This window comes from Pan troglodytes, chromosome 4, assembly GCF_028858775.2.
Source record: "Pan troglodytes isolate AG18354 chromosome 4, NHGRI_mPanTro3-v2.0_pri, whole genome shotgun sequence".
Taxonomy (NCBI): Eukaryota; Metazoa; Chordata; class Mammalia; order Primates; family Hominidae; genus Pan; species Pan troglodytes.
Window position 1 is genome coordinate 152,503,464 of NC_072402.2, and position 16,554 is coordinate 152,520,017.

At 48.0% G+C, this 16,554-nt stretch overlaps 2 protein-coding genes across 17 annotated transcripts in view; one reads left to right on the forward strand and one right to left on the reverse strand.

Annotated features, from left to right (window-relative positions):
• The window catches only part of LARP1 (La ribonucleoprotein 1, translational regulator), a 134,777-nt gene extending 125,639 nt beyond the window's left edge, over positions 1-9,138 (forward strand). For 10 of the 11 annotated variants that reach the window (XM_009450030.4, XM_054684736.2, XM_054684737.1 and 7 more), the window contains 3 exons: positions 2,463-2,572; positions 2,729-2,856; positions 5,418-9,138. In XM_009450030.4, the coding sequence (XP_009448305.1) occupies positions 2,463-2,572; positions 2,729-2,856; positions 5,418-5,627 (448 nt within the window). In that variant the 3' untranslated portion in view covers positions 5,628-9,138. The other variant, XM_016954102.4, reaches the window with a different exon arrangement.
• Positions 9,139-10,025: 887 nt separating this feature from the next.
• The window catches only part of FAXDC2 (fatty acid hydroxylase domain containing 2), a 40,035-nt gene continuing 33,506 nt past the window's right edge, over positions 10,026-16,554 (reverse strand). For 3 of the 6 annotated variants that reach the window (XM_001169853.7, XM_009450022.5, XM_001169761.7), the window contains 4 exons: positions 14,929-15,134; positions 14,015-14,120; positions 12,784-12,950; positions 10,026-11,996 (listed from right to left, as the gene is read on the reverse strand). In XM_001169853.7, coding sequence (XP_001169853.1) covers positions 11,840-11,996; positions 12,784-12,950; positions 14,015-14,120; positions 14,929-15,134 — 636 coding nt within the window. In that variant the 3' untranslated portion in view covers positions 10,026-11,839. Of the gene's footprint in view, positions 11,997-12,183; positions 12,393-12,783; positions 12,951-14,014; positions 14,121-14,928; positions 15,135-16,554 lie in introns of all 6 variants that reach the window. The other 3 variants (XR_010157387.1, XR_010157388.1, XR_010157389.1) reach the window with 2 other exon arrangements.

The window sequence follows — 16,554 nt, forward strand, 5'->3', positions numbered from 1 at the left end:
TCGTCTTATCCCTGTCCCCCACCCATCTGGTGTCTTTCCCCACAGGCAACCAGTATTAGAATCTTGTGGGTCCTTTATAAAGGACCCTATGTAAGTAAGTAGACATCTGTGTAGTCTTCCATGCCACTACCACTCCTTTTGTTTACGCAAAAGCTGGCCTACGTTATAATATTTTTTGCACCTTGCATTTGTTTTTGTTTAATACTATATTTTGGAGATCATTCTATATCTGTACATAATTAACTTTGTTGTTCTTTTTTTATGGGCTGTAACATGGTCTTATATGGATGTACCATGATTTATTTAGTCAGTCTCCTATTAGTGGATACTTAGGTTGTTTCCAATATTTTGCTATTAAAAAAACCTTGAGTCCTTTTTTCCTGGCTGGGTGGCTCACGCCTATAATCCCAGCGCTTCGGGAGGTCAAGGCAGAAGGATCACTTGAGCCCAGGAGTTCGAGACCAGCCTGGGCTCAAGCGATCGATCTGCCTTAGTAAGACCCTGTTTCTATTAAATAAAAAAAAAAAAAAAAAAAAAAAGACCTCCCCACACCCCCACCCCCTCCCCAATTTTCAATGTAAAATGTGCTCTCTGTAAACTACATGAAAAAAGACAAGTTTGGAAAAGCTGATGAAAACATCCATCATTCCAGAGACAGCAAGTGTTATTCTGCCATCAAGCTTCCTAGTTTCTTCTTGGCATATTTAATGTATTTAGCTCATCCTATGAAGTTTGTGCTCTTCCAGACTTTGTATGCATGTGTAGTTGTAAAATTTACATACTTGTTTACAAAAATGGACTCATGGGCTCATTCTACGTCTAACATGTTCGAACATGTCTTTTCCATTTGATAATGTATTGTAAGCATTCTTCAGTATCCTTAAGTACACATTTATACTATTTCTTTTTTTTTCTTTTTCTTTTTTTTTTTTTTGAGGTGGAGTCTCGCTCTGTCGCCCAGGCTGGAGTGCAGTGGTGCGATCTCGCCTCACTGCAACCTCCACCTCCACCTCCCGGGTTCACGCCATTCTCCTGCCTCAGCCTACCAAGTAGCTGGGACTACAGGCGCCTGCCACCATGCCTGGCTAATTTTTTTTGTATTTTTAGTAGAGACGAGGTTTCACCATGTTAGCCAGGATGGTCTCGATCTCCTGACCTTGTGATCTGCCTGTCTCAGCCTCCCAAAGTGCTGGGATTACAGGCGTGAGCCACCGCGCCCTGCCTTACTATTAATTTCTAATAGCTTATATTACTCCATTGTATAGATTTGCCATGATTTTTCTTAATTGCATCTCTATTCGTTGACATTTGTATTTGCTTAATTAATGCTGCTGTAAACAGTTTGGTACATCTGTTAAGATCTAAATCTGGACTGGGTGCTGTGGCTCACACCTGTAATCCCAGCACTTTGGGAGTGCAAGGCAGGCGGATCACTTGAGGTCAGGAGTTTGGGACCAGCCTGGCCAACATGGTGAAGCCCTGTCTCTACTAAAAATACACAAATTAGCTGGGTGTGGTGGCACATGCCTGTAGTCCCAGCTACACGGGAGGCTGAGCCAGGAGAATGGCTTGAACCCAGGAGGCGGAGGTTGCAGTGAGCCAAGATCGTGCCACTGCACTCCAGCCTGGGTGACTGAGTGAGACTCTGTCTCAAAAAAAAGAAAAAAAAAGATCTAAATCTATTGGCATGTGTTTGTTTTTGTTTTGTTTTATTTTATTTTGGAGACGAGTCTCACTCTGTCACCTAGGCTGGAGTGCAGTGGCGCAATCTCGGCTCACTGCAACCTCCACCTCCCAGGTTCAAGCGACTCTTCTGCCTCAGCCTCCCGAGTAGCTGAGATTACAGGCACCCACCACCACACCTGGCTAATTTTTGTATTTTGGTAGAGATGGGGTTTCACCATGTTGGCCAGGCTGGTCTTGAACTCCGGACCTCAAGTGATCTGCGTGCCTTGGCCTCCCAAAGTGCTTGCATTATAGACATGAGCCACAGCGCCTGGCCACATGTGTTCCTTGAAGTGAAATTTCTGAGTCAGATAAATGAACAAACCTACTAATTGGCATGGTCAAATGGCTTTGCAGAGTTATACCAGGGATTGGCCAACTTTTTCTGGAAAGAGTCAGTAAATACTTTAAGCTTTGTTGGCCATAAGGTGTTTGTCGTAATTACTCAACTCCGTTCACTCTGTTATTGTAGCAGAAAGCAACCATAGATACTTCGTAAAAGAATAGGAGTAAACAAATGTCTGTGGCAGGGGGACAGAGTTCATTGACCGCAGGAAAGCTCTGAACATTTTATGCTGGACCCACTTAGACTAGCATTCTTAAAGCGTGTATGCTGTTTTTTCAATACAGAAATAACACGTAGTTTAAACTGTTTCATAGTTCCTCTGTTATGCAGGCACATTTCCCGTTTTACAGATGAAGAAACTGCCCTGATTTCACTGACTTGTGTTCTACAGATATGGTTTGGAGTGCCTTTTTCGATACTATAGTTATGGCCTGGAAAAGAAGTTCCGGCTGGACATATTCAAGGATTTTCAGGAGGAAACGGTGAAGGACTATGAAGCTGGTAAGAGCCAGAGTTGGATCTGAGTGAGGCCTGGTCATGTAGGCCTCCTCTTCCCCAGTTGGACCTGGGTCTTTCTGTGTATTACACAACACCTCCCTCTCTCCTCTGAACTTCTTTATCCTCACCAGCTCAGCTTTTCTGTACCTCTTCCTACAGGCCAACTGTATGGGCTGGAGAAGTTCTGGGCCTTCTTGAAATATTCCAAAGCCAAAAATTTGGACATTGACCCCAAACTGCAAGAATACCTCGGCAAATTCCGACGTCTTGAAGACTTCCGAGTAGATGTAAGTGAAACTCTTTCTCTAACTCTGCTTGTCCTGGAAAGAAAACTGGACCAGGAATCAGGATACTTGGATTCTGGTCCAGCTGTGCCCCTAGCCCAGGAACCCCTCTCCCTGCTCCCCACAATTTGGGCTTTGGTTTTTTCACCTTTAAAATGGAGAGTGAGTGGCCAATGAAGGCTAGTTGGAGATAGTTGTATGGTTGCTCCTGCTTCCCCTTTCTGTGGTACCATCATAATGCTCTTTCTCTCCTATCTCACCATCCTCCTTGCTACTGTGCCCAAGTTAGCCACTACTAGTTGATCAGGATGGGTATCCAAGATACACACATTTGTTCTTTCTGGAAAAAGCCAATTCCAACCCCAGTTTATAAATTAATGCCCAGGTCTCTATGTTCTTGGAGCAGCGCCTCAACGGTGACATCCAGTGGCAGGGCTGGGTTATTACTGCTGGGTATATCAAGGGAAGCTGGAGTGATTTAATTGATTCAGCAGATACTGATTGGATGTCTCTGTGCTCGGTGCTTTAGAGATAAGGGAAAGAGGCTCAGTTTTTCCTTCTGAGAGTTTATAATGTAGTAGAGATGTCTCTTTGTCTTATTCCCTTCAAACCTTTTAGCAAAAAGGCAAATGCAAGTAAATGACAATTAGACTAGCCCTTAACATTTTGTATTAGTCCCTTCTCACTCTGCTAATAAAGACATACCCGAGACTGGGTAATTTATAAAGGAAAGAGGTTTAATTGACTCACAGTTCTGCATGGCCAGGGAGGCCTCAGGAAACTTAAAATCTTGGCAGAAGGGGAAGCAAATACATCCTTCTTCACATGGTGGCAGCAAGGAGAAGTGCAGAGTGAAGGGGAGTAAAAGCCCCCCCCCACCCCACCCCCTTTTTTTTTTTGGAGACAGAGTCTTGCTCTGTCACCCAGGCTAGAGTGCAGTGGCATGATCTTGGCTCACTGCAACCTCCGCCTCCCGGGTTTAAGTGATTCTCCTGCATTAGCCTCCTGAGTAGCTGAGATTATAGGTGCGCACCACCACGCCTGGCTAATTTTTGTATTTTTAGTAGAGATGGGGTTTCACCATGTTGGCCAGGCAGGTCTCAAACTCCTGACCTCGTGATCCACCTGCTTGGCCTCCCAAAGTGCTGGGATTACTGGCATGAGCCACCGCGCCCGGCCCAAAAGCCCCTTATAAGACCATCAGATCTTGTGAGAACTCACTCACTATCACGAGAACAAGATGGGGGAAACTGCCCCCATGATGCAATTATCTCCACCTGGTCCCTCCCACGACATGTGGGGATTATGGGAACTACAATTCAAGATCGAGATTTGGGTGGAGACACAGCCAAATCATCACATTTTTTTTTTTTTTTTTTTTTTTTTTGAGACGGAGTCTCGCTCTGTCGCCCAGGCTGGAGTGCAGTGGCGCGATCTCGGCTCACTGCAAGCTCCGCCTCCCGGGTTCACGCCATTCTTCTGCCTCAACCTCCCGAGTAGCTGGGACTACAGGCGCCCGCTACCACGCCCGGCTAATTTTTTGTATTTTTAGTAGAGACGGGGTTTCACCGTGTTAGCCAGGATGGTCTCGATCTCCTGACCTCGTGATCCGCCCGCCTCGGCCTCCCAAAGTGCTGGGATTACAGGCGTGAGCCACCGCGCCCGGCCCACATTTATTATTTTAAAACTGCCATTTATTAAGTGTTTATTATGTGCCAGGTACTTTACATTGACCTTATTTAACCCTTATGTGGTGACGCAGACAGGACTTATTAGACAGGTTAACTGAGGTTCGTGGCCATCCAGTGACATAATGGCAGAGCCACTCAGGTCTCTCAATATAAAGACAAATCTGTTTTCTTTTATTCTTAAGCATTTCCACCCTTGAGGAGGAGAAGGGAGGGGAGCAGGGTACAAGTTACAGAGAACCTTTGTGATAAGTAGACCTATTAGGGTGGAACAAGGACTCAGTTTTGGTTCCCAAAATGGGAAGGAAACGTCTGTCTTCGGGGTTATAAGACCTTTGTTAGTGGTAAGGCCAGTCTGGAGCATGGTCTGAGTCTTAGTTCAGGATCCTCTGGACCTTGAAGAGAATGAGGTGATCCCCAGAAGGATCTGGGCCTTCTGAGCTGAGACGTCGCAGCATACTGCGTGCCACATTCCACATTTCTGAGCAAGAGATCCCTTCTTGGAAGGGAAGCAGAAATGAGGTTGGATAAAAGCCTGGCCTTTTGGGGCAGATAGACCTAAATTTTGTCTTTATCGGTTACCAGCTATGAGACCCTGGGGAAGTTACTTTTTTGTGCTTCAGTTTCCTCATCTATAAAATCGGATGTCCATGGGTCCACATCAAAGGGTGATGCTGACCCCATGAGAGAGTGTGCATAAAACAGCACAAGGCTTGGCATGAAGAAACGCTTAATAACTTATAATTTATTTTTAAGGTTAAACCCATTGATTTTCTATATTTGAAGGTAGAAAGTAGGAAGTGTCTAGACGGGCCTGGCAAGGAAGAGGGCGTAGATAGTGCTTCTGATCACCTGTGACTCCTTCCTCTGTTGCAGCCCCCCATGGGTGAGGAGGGCAACCACAAGCGACACTCAGTGGTAGCAGGAGGTGGCGGCGGTGAGGGCAGGAAGCGGTGCCCCTCCCAGTCTTCCAGCAGGCCTGCTGCCATGATCAGCCAACCCCCTACACCACCCACCGGCCAGCCCGTCCGGGAAGATGCCAAATGGACAAGCCAGCACTCGAACACACAGACTTCGGGAAAGTGAAAAGCTCCTTAGCCCTGGGGCTTGAGGGGGGAAAGGGGTAGGGTGGGTAAGAGTCCATGGGGGTGCCCGGTCCCAGGAGAGGGGACAATGAAGGGACAGGCCTGGAGTTACTAGGACAGGCCTTTGTGCTGAGTAGCATTGTGTACACCATTTGGGCTATCAGAGGTACCCCTGGGCAGGAGCCTCTACATCCCCTTCCCCCTCCTCTCTCCATGACTCTTGACATCCTAGCTTCTTCTAAGGGGGGAGGGAAAGGGGGGAGATTTTTATATATATATACATATATATATATCAAGTTTTAAATTATTGATAGTTCATCTGGATTACCAAAATCACTCTGCAGCCCTGCCCGCGGCTAGTAGGCTGCAACCCTGGTCCCCACCCCTAACCTCCTGCTCCCCGTCAAGCCAACTATGCAGCCCACAAGAAGGCCCTGCGGGCCCCCCCATTGCCCAGCACTGTCTCATAGAAGGCTCTGGTGGTACCTCTGGGCCCCAGGAGCATCAGCCCCTTGATCATCTGGGGTTTGTCATCACCATATTTTCTCCCTGCTGTTCCCACCATGCCCTTCTGCCATCTTCTGGGAGAAGGAAACCAAAGGATCTAAAACTGGGGTTTGGGGGAAGGTTTCAGCCTCTCCCCACTCCCCTTGCCCCACACCCTTTACTCCCCAGCCCAGAGAGACGCTGCTTTTACCAGGAAAGACTATTGAAAGATGTTTTATTTTATTTTTCTCTGACCTTTCCATCCTTGAAAAAATGGGGAAAAAAGAAGAAAAAAGACAAAATCGACCATAAAAGACCAAAAAAAAAGAAAAAATCAGAAAACCCCCACCTAATCCACAGAAAGTGATGTCTTTCCCCTCCCCTTGGAATTTTTGTTTTGTTTTTGGAAATAATATTTTTTTAAAAGTTGCCTTATTGTGGAGCGGGAATCTGAAATACCCAAATGCCTGTTTTCCTCGGTGGAGTCAACCCGAAGAGCTCCCACCTTCTCTGGATGTGCCTGGGCTTGGACTGGCTAGAATCTTTCTCTGGACTGTTGCATGTACAGTGCCTCCATCCTGGAGGCAAGAGAGTTGGGAGTGGCTCGAATCAGAGCCGTGCCCAAGATATCCCTGCTGTTGCATCGTTTGAAGCTGACGTCCTGTGTCTGTACACTGCTGCCACTGTTGTGTCCTCGCTCTGCTTGCTGTTGCCTCACGCCAGGCCCCGTCCTGCCGTGACACCCTTCATCCTACCCTTGGAACCCCAAGGCCAAGTTGGTTCAAACTGTTGGAGAACAGAGTTGGCCTGCATCTGGAACACACTTGTCCTCAGCTTACCATCTCCTCACACCCCAGAGTGGAAAGGTGAACACCTGCAGCTGAGGCTTGGAAACGTTTCTTGTGTTGCCCTGAAAAATCTTTGAGACCTCAGGGAGGCTCTGTCTCTCTTAAAAGGTGGAGAAAGATGCCATTCTCTCCCTAAGGTCTGGTGGAGTCTCCCCATCTTGCATACCCTTCTGCAAGCCATCTATCTCTGCTCACTCTCCAATTGACCCGCCTGGGAACAAGGGATGAGGAGGAGTTGGGGGCTGGGGGGAATCCTGCCAGTTGGTGAAGCCCTGTGGCAGGAAGGTATATGTGGACATAGAGTATACCTGATTCTCTTCTTCAGCCACTGACTGCTTGGGTTGGGCTGTGAATGACAATGGAATGGCTGGAGTCTGCTGTTGTCAGAAGGCAGGGAGGGTGATGAAGGACTGACCCACATGGACTGGGATGTGTGTCGGTTATGGGCATGACTGCATGTTCACTCTCAATGGGATCTGGGCAACATGGAGTTCATTGTCCTGTTGCTTACTTACTGCAATGTCTTTGGCCCTCCTTTTCAACTGGTTCCTCTGTTGGGCCCAATGGTTGGGAGTAGGAGACAGTATCCCAGGCTGACAAGGGCTTGCCCTTTACCTTGGGCACCTTGTTAATTTTTAGCCTGTGCCCTTCCCCACCTTTGCCCTCCCAGTGGTTGGTATGTGGGAAGCCCATCTCAGTTCCTGTGACTTCATGTCTCAAACCAAGGATGAGCGTCTGGTCTCTGCTATGATGGTGGTATCCGAGGCCTTTCCCTGCCCAGTCTGGTGCCTGCCCCACATTGTACCAGACACTGGATTCCTGGACCCCCTTCTCCTTTCCTTTCTTTCCTTCAGGTCACGCAGCCCTGTACTGTATCCAGCACCACAGAAACCTCAGTGTTTTTCCTCTGCTGGTTTGGGGCACAAGGAAGCCTTAGGGTATGGGGAAAGGCTGTTATTACCTAGAGTTTACTCCCAGGCCAGGGGGCTGCCATCTTCTTCACAGACATCCCTGAAAGGAAGCCCCTTTGGGGCAGGGAGGTGAGGACTTCATCTCAACATCGGCTGGTGGTTGGTAGGGGAGCTTTTTCTTTTCTTTCCTTTTTTTTTTTTTGTTTTTGTTTTTGTTTTTGGTAACATGTTAGGAGTTAATGTTGCAAAGAGTAGTTTACATCTTCACTTTCTGAAGACACTTGAATTTAGGACCGATGTATCTGTGACAAGCATGCCAGAAGTGGCAGGGGCCATCAGGGCTAACCACTTCACACCTACCATCGTCCCATGGGGATCCAAGACCTGAGATAAAGCAACAGCCTGCCCAGATCCCTCTGTTCATCCTATCCCTTCCAAGGTTGGTCCATGCCAACATAACCTCTGGGCATCAGACATCAGCAGGTCTGTGTGCCTCAGCCCTGTTAAGGGGCAGGTTTCTCTTTAGCCCTCTTCCTGCACTTGGGAGCAAAGGCACTACCAGTAGAGAAGGGCCATCCAGCCCTGCCCCAGCCTGGACCCCTGGGGCTCAGATAGAGGTGCTGAGCCCCTGTGTCAAAGTTGTTAAATGTTTTTGTTTTGTTCCATTGTAGCTCTTTTTTTTTTTTTTTTTTTTTCCCTTTCCTGGTGATTGATTTTACAAAAGAAAGTAAGCTGCTTAGAAGGCCCTGGAAGGGAAGTGAGGAGGAGGGACAAGGAAGATGACTAGTTACGGAGGGTGAGGGTTGTTTTTTGCCAAAAAGCCTGGGTAGAGTGATCTGAATTATCTGGCACCCTCCTGAATGGAACCCCAGAGTACCTCCTGTGTGGAAGGGTCCCTGGATTTTCCCTAACACCCACCCTCTCCCCCTTCAGCCATGCTGATGGCAGAGAAGATAAGAACTTGGAGCCCATTTCTCACTGGAGAGGAAAACTTGTCATCTGGCTTTGCGGAGAAGGTTCCACCTTACGCTCGTAGTACATTATCTTTACTATGTGCTAGGATATCATATTTAAAAGGACAAAAAAATGTAAAATACTTGAATGAGCTTGTATTATAACATTAATATTATTGAGAGTATCTGCTTTCCAGGCTGAAGTGATTCATTCATTATTCTAGTCCTGCTTTAGTCCTTTGTAATTTGTGGTAATTATGCTTTTCTTTTTAATACAAAAAAATGTATAAAAATAAACACTTGAAAAGGCAAAATACTGGCTGGTCTTCCATCTAGGTTACTGCTATTGGGTGTGAAGGATGGGTTTCTGGTAGGGTTCCCCCAGATCCGGAGGAACCCTGCACTCAATGTGCACATGAAACCTCGGCAGGGGTTCTGCCATTGGACTTCGAGGAGTCTGCCTAAGGCAGGGGCTTCTACAAGCCTTGAGTTCATGTCCACCCTGTGTCTTAAGTGAGACGTGACAGTCACAGCCAGTGCCACAAAACAGCAGTCCAGCATAATGCCAGGATTTCAGCGCACTTGTCAGCTTCCAGGTTTTCTATCCCCTGGCTGTGGCCTGCATTGTGTTATGAGACAGCCAAGAAGAAAAACGATGAGGCTCCTTATGGAGGGTTGCCACAACCCCTCTATGAACAGACTTTTCCACAGGGGGGTGAAGGAGGAATGATCCAGCACCATGTGGCCTTACGGAATCCTGGTCAGCCCCTGAACCCTGAGATGTGATGCTGGGGAGGGATAGAACAAAGAGTCCCCCATTCCCCGTATAAATTACAAAACTAAAAATGGGGCATGGCCTTATTTACGTGTTCATCTGACAACTGTCTCCCATACCTGGCTTGGGTAAATGGTTTTTCTAGAGAGTGCTTTTTCACTGTTCTTGAGGTTGGCAGGTACTTCATTACCACCAGTGACCTCCACAGGCCAAAGGAAAGTTTAGGAGATAGTGTCCAGGGCTGATGCAGATGGATTGTACTTTGAAAACAGAAAGATGAATTAATTGAAACTTACTTTCACAAATTATCGTTAGGAATGCTCACAGCAGCTTAATTTCACAGCCTGAGCTTCCAAATGCTATGTCTGAAGTATTAGAAGTCTTGTAGTAGACACCTCCCTTCAAAAAAAAAATTATCCACTGGAATTCATGAAGACCAGTTTATTTTACATGCTTGCTTTCACGTTCTTTACTGGGAATTTAAGGCCTTTTTTCAGCCTTAACTTGTATACCAACCTCAAGGATTTTGTTTGATACAGAAAAGGATAGGCCTGGGCCCTTCTGCCAAGGACTGATAACCTGCCTGCCAAAAGGAAGAGGGAATGACAGCCTTTTGTCCTTCTAGGCCCCTTACAGTACCTCAAAATCTAAAGGCCTTAAAGGGGAAAAAAACCGTATCTGTTCTTTCTCCTTATCTCCTACCCTTCTCTTTAAGCATATTGAAGATGGACTTTTTTCCAAATGTTTATTTGTAGGAAGAGGTGATGAGTGCAGGCCAGCAGCTGAGAACTTACAGCTTTGATGCACCAGGAACTATATTCAAGCTAAGGGCAAAAGCCTCCTAGGGAGGGAGCCAGGTCCACCAAGGCCAGAGACAGGCGAGACTGTGGAAGGCCAGGGAGATGCTGCCTGGTAAGTGCTCAGCTGGCCTACTGGGCAAGTCCTCTGGGGTTCTAGAGCTGATAGGAAGAAGGAGTCCATTTTGATAGTCCTGCCTGGAGACTTGGACCTAGCTGATACTAAGGTATTTTATAAAGCTACAGTGGATGTTTTTCTTAAGAGAACTGAAAGTTGGAAAAGGCACAAGTATATATAAGAATTTAGTAAAATAATGGTGGTCTTTCAAATCAAAGAGTGATCTTTAAATTGTTCTTGGGAACCACAGGGTTCCTGGCCATGTCTGGCGGCTGAGAGGAGGCCAGGATGGGGACTTCAACCCAAACAGCTGTGGTTTTGCCTTTGATAAGTTCCTGGTAAAAATCATCTTGAATAAATGTTGCTGAGAAACTGGTAAAGCATTCGGGGGAGAAAGGATTTTGCCCTTTGCTCGGCCATGTTTTTCCGGGCTCTTTCTTCGGGGAGAAAGAGGGTTCTAACCTTTGGTCCTCATTCAGATAGGCTAATTAGGGGTCTCGGGTGTCCCCAAAGGGCAGCAACTTTGACCCCTCCCTTTGTGGGTAAAAGGGCTTTTCACAGTTTCCCAGCAGTTGGTTTTTGGTTTCCACATAAGGCTAAAGGTGTTAAAGTTTGGTCTGCACCTCGTTGGTTTTAATCCGGGAAGGAGCTCCTGGATTTTTTTTTCTCCCCCACAGAAGGAAACCTTTTGTTTGTGGTGGGCCAGAGTTAAAACGGGGCCTTTACCACTCACTCAGAGTGTTTGGTGTGTGTATGTTTGTGTGTGTGTTGGGTGAAGTGGCGACTGGCATCTGGTATGTCATGAATTGAGACCTATAACGATTTGCCAGGGTGTCTTGGCTCTGGCCTGAGTGGGGTATGTGAAAGCCTTTTGGGGCAGGAAGGGGCAAAGTGATACCTGGCCGTCCCACCCTCTGGTCCCAGAAGGAGCTCTCGCTGGAGCCAGGCAGCCTCCAGTCCCTCTCCTTTCAGCCTTGTCATTCTCTGCATCCTGCCCAGGCCACAAAGGAGTTATCTGGGGCTGAACCCCTCTCCTTCCACAGCAGAGGACCAGGGGTCTCCTCCCTCTGACCAGCCTCCAGTCTGGGGAGCTGTTTTCCTTTTTCTTAAGCTAACTCCTGATCCCATTGAGGGACATCAAGGGCAGTAGTTTGGAGAAAGCCTCATCCTTGGCCCTGCTTTTCCGGGAAGCCGACCTTCCCTCTACCCTGGTGGTGCCATCATTAGGGCGTGTGGCCGAAGGAGGCAAATTGTTAGGTGCAATCGGGAAGCCGTGTCTGCATCCCATGGCTGAGGGACAGCCAGGATGACACTTAGGCCGTCTCTCACTCCATCCTCTTTGGGGAGTCTGGGATGCTCTCAGAGAGCGGGGTGAAGCCCAGCAGGAGGACATGTCTCTCGTAGGCCTTGGTCTGCTTGAACATGGTGTCAGTCCCATGGAGGTGGTCCAGCACACCCAGCACCCCATAGCACTGGTTGAACCTAGAAGAGAGATGACGGCGCTGCAGTGCCAATGCTGGAGGCTTCCGTGCAGATCCCATTTCATTTGTGCCAGCCTCACACATTTCTCAGCCCTCCTACCCCACACCTGTCACCACCATCCTGACCATCTGCATCAGAATAAGCTGGGGAGTTGCTACCAATGCATCTTCCGGGGGCCACTCCAAACCTGCAATTTGCCGTATCTGGAGTCCTCCTTTGAAAAGCTTGCTGTGTGATTGATGCCCACACTTTGAGGATCTCTAGCAGAACTAGGCTTCTTCAGGTATGAGATCACCAGCATCAGAATCCCCTGGAACACTTAACTAAAATGCAGGTTTCCAGGCCCTGCTCCCCCAGATACCTTAGTTCAGCATATTTGGAGTGGAATTCAAGAGCCTATATTTTAAACAAGCATCTCAGGTGATTCTGGTATAGGAGGTTTGTAGACTACACTTGAAAAAGTCTGGGGCTTTCAGAGATACATGACTTCCTTGTGATTGCCTGCAGGAGTTTTATGCATATATGTACTTTTCTAAAGAGAATGTCCAGAGCTTATTCAAAGGGCCCAGAGCCCAAATAAAGGTTTAAAACCCCCAGTTGGAGGAGGACCCAATTTCAGAAGGAAAAGAGTAAGGTCATCCCAGTGTGGTTATTTTCCCAGCCATCAGACCTCTTCCCCAACTAGCACTCACATGTAAACTGAGATACCAGTGTCTGCTATCAGAAGCTTAAGGAGGGAGGGTGATGGTTGTTGCCTAGGGACCCATTGTGGGGAGAGGGGCCTTACTTGAGATGGTGGTAGTTGTGGAATTCAGGCGAAGGCAGGAAGGGAAGGTGGTAGCCACAGTGGGAGATGGTGGTGATGATGAGGGCCAAGGAAAACCACATGGTGATGGAGGACAAGTGGGAGCCCATTACTAATGGGCCCACTATCGCCGGTAGCATGTTGGAGACCTGCAAGGGGAGGGATGATTGAAGGCAGGGTCCAGGGAGATGAAGGGACTTAGTTGGGTGTACACTTAGTCCCAAGGTGGTACCAGAGGCAAACTTCCTTGACCCAGATCTGGAGAAGGTGAGAGTTTCGGGACTTTGATTTGTTGAAGGCATTCACCTTTGTAACTTGGGACAAATTACGCAGTTTGAGCCTCAACTTTCTTGTTAGCAAAATTAAGATTAAAAAGGTTGTTGGAGGAGCCAGGTGTGGTGATTCATGCCTGTAATCCCAGCAATTTGGGAGGCAGAGGTGGGAGGATTGCTTGAGGCCAGGGGTTCCAGCCAGTCTGGGCAAAATAGCAGGATCCCGACTCTACAAAAAATTTAAAAATTAGCCAGATGTGGCCAGGTGCGATGGCTTACTCCTATAATCCCAGCACTTTGGGAGGCCAAGGTGGGTGGATCACGAGGTCAGGAGTTTGAGACCAGCCTGACCAACATGGTGAAACCCTGTCCTACTAAAAATACAAAAATCAGCCAGGCGTGGTGGCACACGCCTGTAATCCCAGCTACTCAGGAGGCTGAGACAGGAGAATGGCTTGAACCCGGGAGGCGGGAGATTGCAGTGAGCCGAGATCACGCCATTGCACTCCAGCCAAGATGACACAGTGAGACTCTATCTAAAAAAAAAAAAAGCCAGATTTGGTGGTGCACACGTGTGGTCTCAGCTATTTGGAAGTGCACATGTGTGGTCTCAGCTATTTGGAAGACTGAAGCTAGAGGATCACATGAGCCCAGGGGTTGGAGGCTGCAGTGAGCTATGATCACACCACTGCACTCCAACCTGGGTGACAGAGCAAGACCCTGTCTCAAAAAGAAAAAAAATAAGTTGTTGGGATGATTAAATGAGACAACTGTGTTAGCACTTAACATAGCCTGGCATATGGAAGGCTGACAATAAATGGTAGCTATTTTTAAATGGGAAGAAAAAGGGCCGGTGTGGTCTAAGTTCTCTGCAGGAGACCTTCAGGAAGGTGGTTGGGGCCGTCTGCCCTTTGCTCTGGGAAGCGTAGAGCTCTACTCACCGCATGTTCTATAGGGTGGGCATAGAGAGAGATCACGCCAATGGGAGCTGTCCACTCATGGTGTTTCTTGTGGATTTTCTTGTAGAATGTTGGGTGGTGAAGGAGCCTGGGGAAATAGTTAATAGTTAATAACCTGCTGATTCCTCTTTCTCCCTCCCCGACCAGACCATGAGAAACCAAAAATAGGAACTAGGGGTTACATCCACGGAGCAAAGTTAAAAACACCGAGACCTGCCTTCAAATTTCAACCCCAGCCCTTATACTGCATAGTTTGGGAGTGGGTTGCTTTGCTTCTCTATGCCAGTTGTATTCGCTGTAAAATGGGATGCTGCCCAGAAAGGACTGAATAAGGAAATGAATGGGAAACTGCCCTGGCTCCCACACAATCAGAGAGGCCTTTTCTCTTCTGGACATTCATTCCTCAGTTGTCCCAAGTTGTCAGTTATGAGACAACTAGTGGTCTCCCTGTTAACTATTTAATGGGAGACTTGAGGCCAGGGAGTATTTTACTGGCCTACACTCAATTCAGAAGCTGTTTCCTTTTATTTTTTTTCTTTGAGACAAGGTCTTGCTCTTTCGCCCAGGCTGGAGTGCAATGGTGTGATCACAGCTCACTACAGCCTTGACCTCCCGGGCTCATGTGATCCTCCCACCTCAATCTCCCAAGTAGCTGGGACTACAAGTACACACCACCATGCCTGGCTAATTTTTTAAATTTTTTTGTAGAGACGGGGTCTCCTGACATTCCCCAGGCTAGTCTCAAACTCCTGGGCTCAAGTGATCTGCCCACCTCAGCCTCCCAAATTGCCAGGATTACAAGCATGAGTCACTGCACCTGGCCTCAGTTTCCTTGTTGATCAGTGAGCCCTAGACAGGATGAGGAGCCAGCTGTGCCTCAGGCAGGGCCTGCTCACCGGTGTGAATAGTAGAACAAGACTTCCTCGATCAGCGTGAAGATGGCCAGCTCCAGGAGGAACCAGTGGAAGGTGGGTAGCTCACGGCGGCAGGGGTCTCTCCACCATTTGAGGAAGGGATAGAGGAAGACCACCATGGGGAAAGATATCATGCACTGGTTGAAAAGAACTGTGCGGATAGACTGGCGCAGTTTCACAGGATCCACCTGCCCAAGGGAAGGGAGGAGGGAGATGGATAAGAGTGTGAGAAGTAGGCTCCACCGTGACCTGCTTACAGGAGGCCCTCACTCTGGTTGGATTCTGGGAGAGATGTCGGGACACAGCCAGTAGCTCCTGACTGCCACCCAGCTCTGGGCCTGGAAACGTTGCAGAATAAGGCCCTGGCTGCTACGCAGGTGAGCAATACCCCTGTCCTTGGAAACTTCAGCAGCCTTCAGTCTGTGTCGGAACCTGCCTTCTTCCTGGTTCTGCACATTATCACCACTGCCCTCCCCATTTCTCTGGCCAGGCCCCATGTATTTACAGGTAACTTGGGTAGCCTCCATGGTGCTTGGAGAAGGCTGTGACTTTCTGAGTGATACCCCATTTCAGCCGTTTAGCCCCTCTTCATCAGAGAACCTTGTTCATGATTGGATGCAGAGATCAAGATCATCTGCCTCCTCAAGTGGTCCAGCCTCCCTGCAGTAGGCCCAGAGCAAAGAAGCAGGTAAGCCAAGGAACTGCTTATCCAGCTTCTTGACCAACTTGCTGGTTTTCACAGTGATGCTGTGAAGATGGGGGCCTGCCCAAGCATTTCCACCAGGGTCCACTGTACAGAGCTGGTCCCAAGTGTCCAAACTCCATTTGGCCTCAATACTGCAGCCAGTATTTCCCCCAGAATCAGCAACCCTTTGACCCTTCCCTTTGTCAGAGCACTGGGGCTCCAGGCAACAGTCCTGTGACCATAGATTACTTCCTGGATCCTGATGAACTTGTTTGGTTAGAAGGGATTTCTCCAAGTTCCCTCTGTGAGCTGGAGGGATTTCTGCCCCAAAGCGCGACAGGTTCAGAATGGTCCCCAGCTTGAGGCCTGCCTCTTCCTCCAGCCTTTCCAGGCACTGCATGCATTAACCGATTTCAGAATTCACTCTTTGTTTACTTCCATCCCATTGCGAGGCCAGGTCTCGCCAGCCTGTTGTGAGAGGACATGTTAGGTGAGGCCATTACACCTTCTGGAAACCTTGACCAAGAGGCGGGGTATCACATCTATCTATTCATTTATTTATTTAACTGATATTTATTGAGTACCCACTATGTAGCACTCAGTGTACTGGGTGTTGAAAATAAAGCATGAGCAAAACAAAGATTCCTGCCCACATGGAATTTATGTTCCAGTGAGAAAGGTAGACTAGACACAACAAATATAAAAACATATATATCAGGCTGGGCACGGTGGCTCACACCTGTAATCCCAGCACTTTGGGAGGTGGAGGTGGGAGGATCACTTGAGGCCAGGAATTTGAGAGCAGCCTTGGCAACATCACGAAACCCCATCTAATTTTTTTTAAAAAGCTGGATGTGGTGGTGTGCACCTGTAGTCCCAGCTATTCAGAAGCCTGGGGTGGAAGGATCATGTGAGTCCAGGAG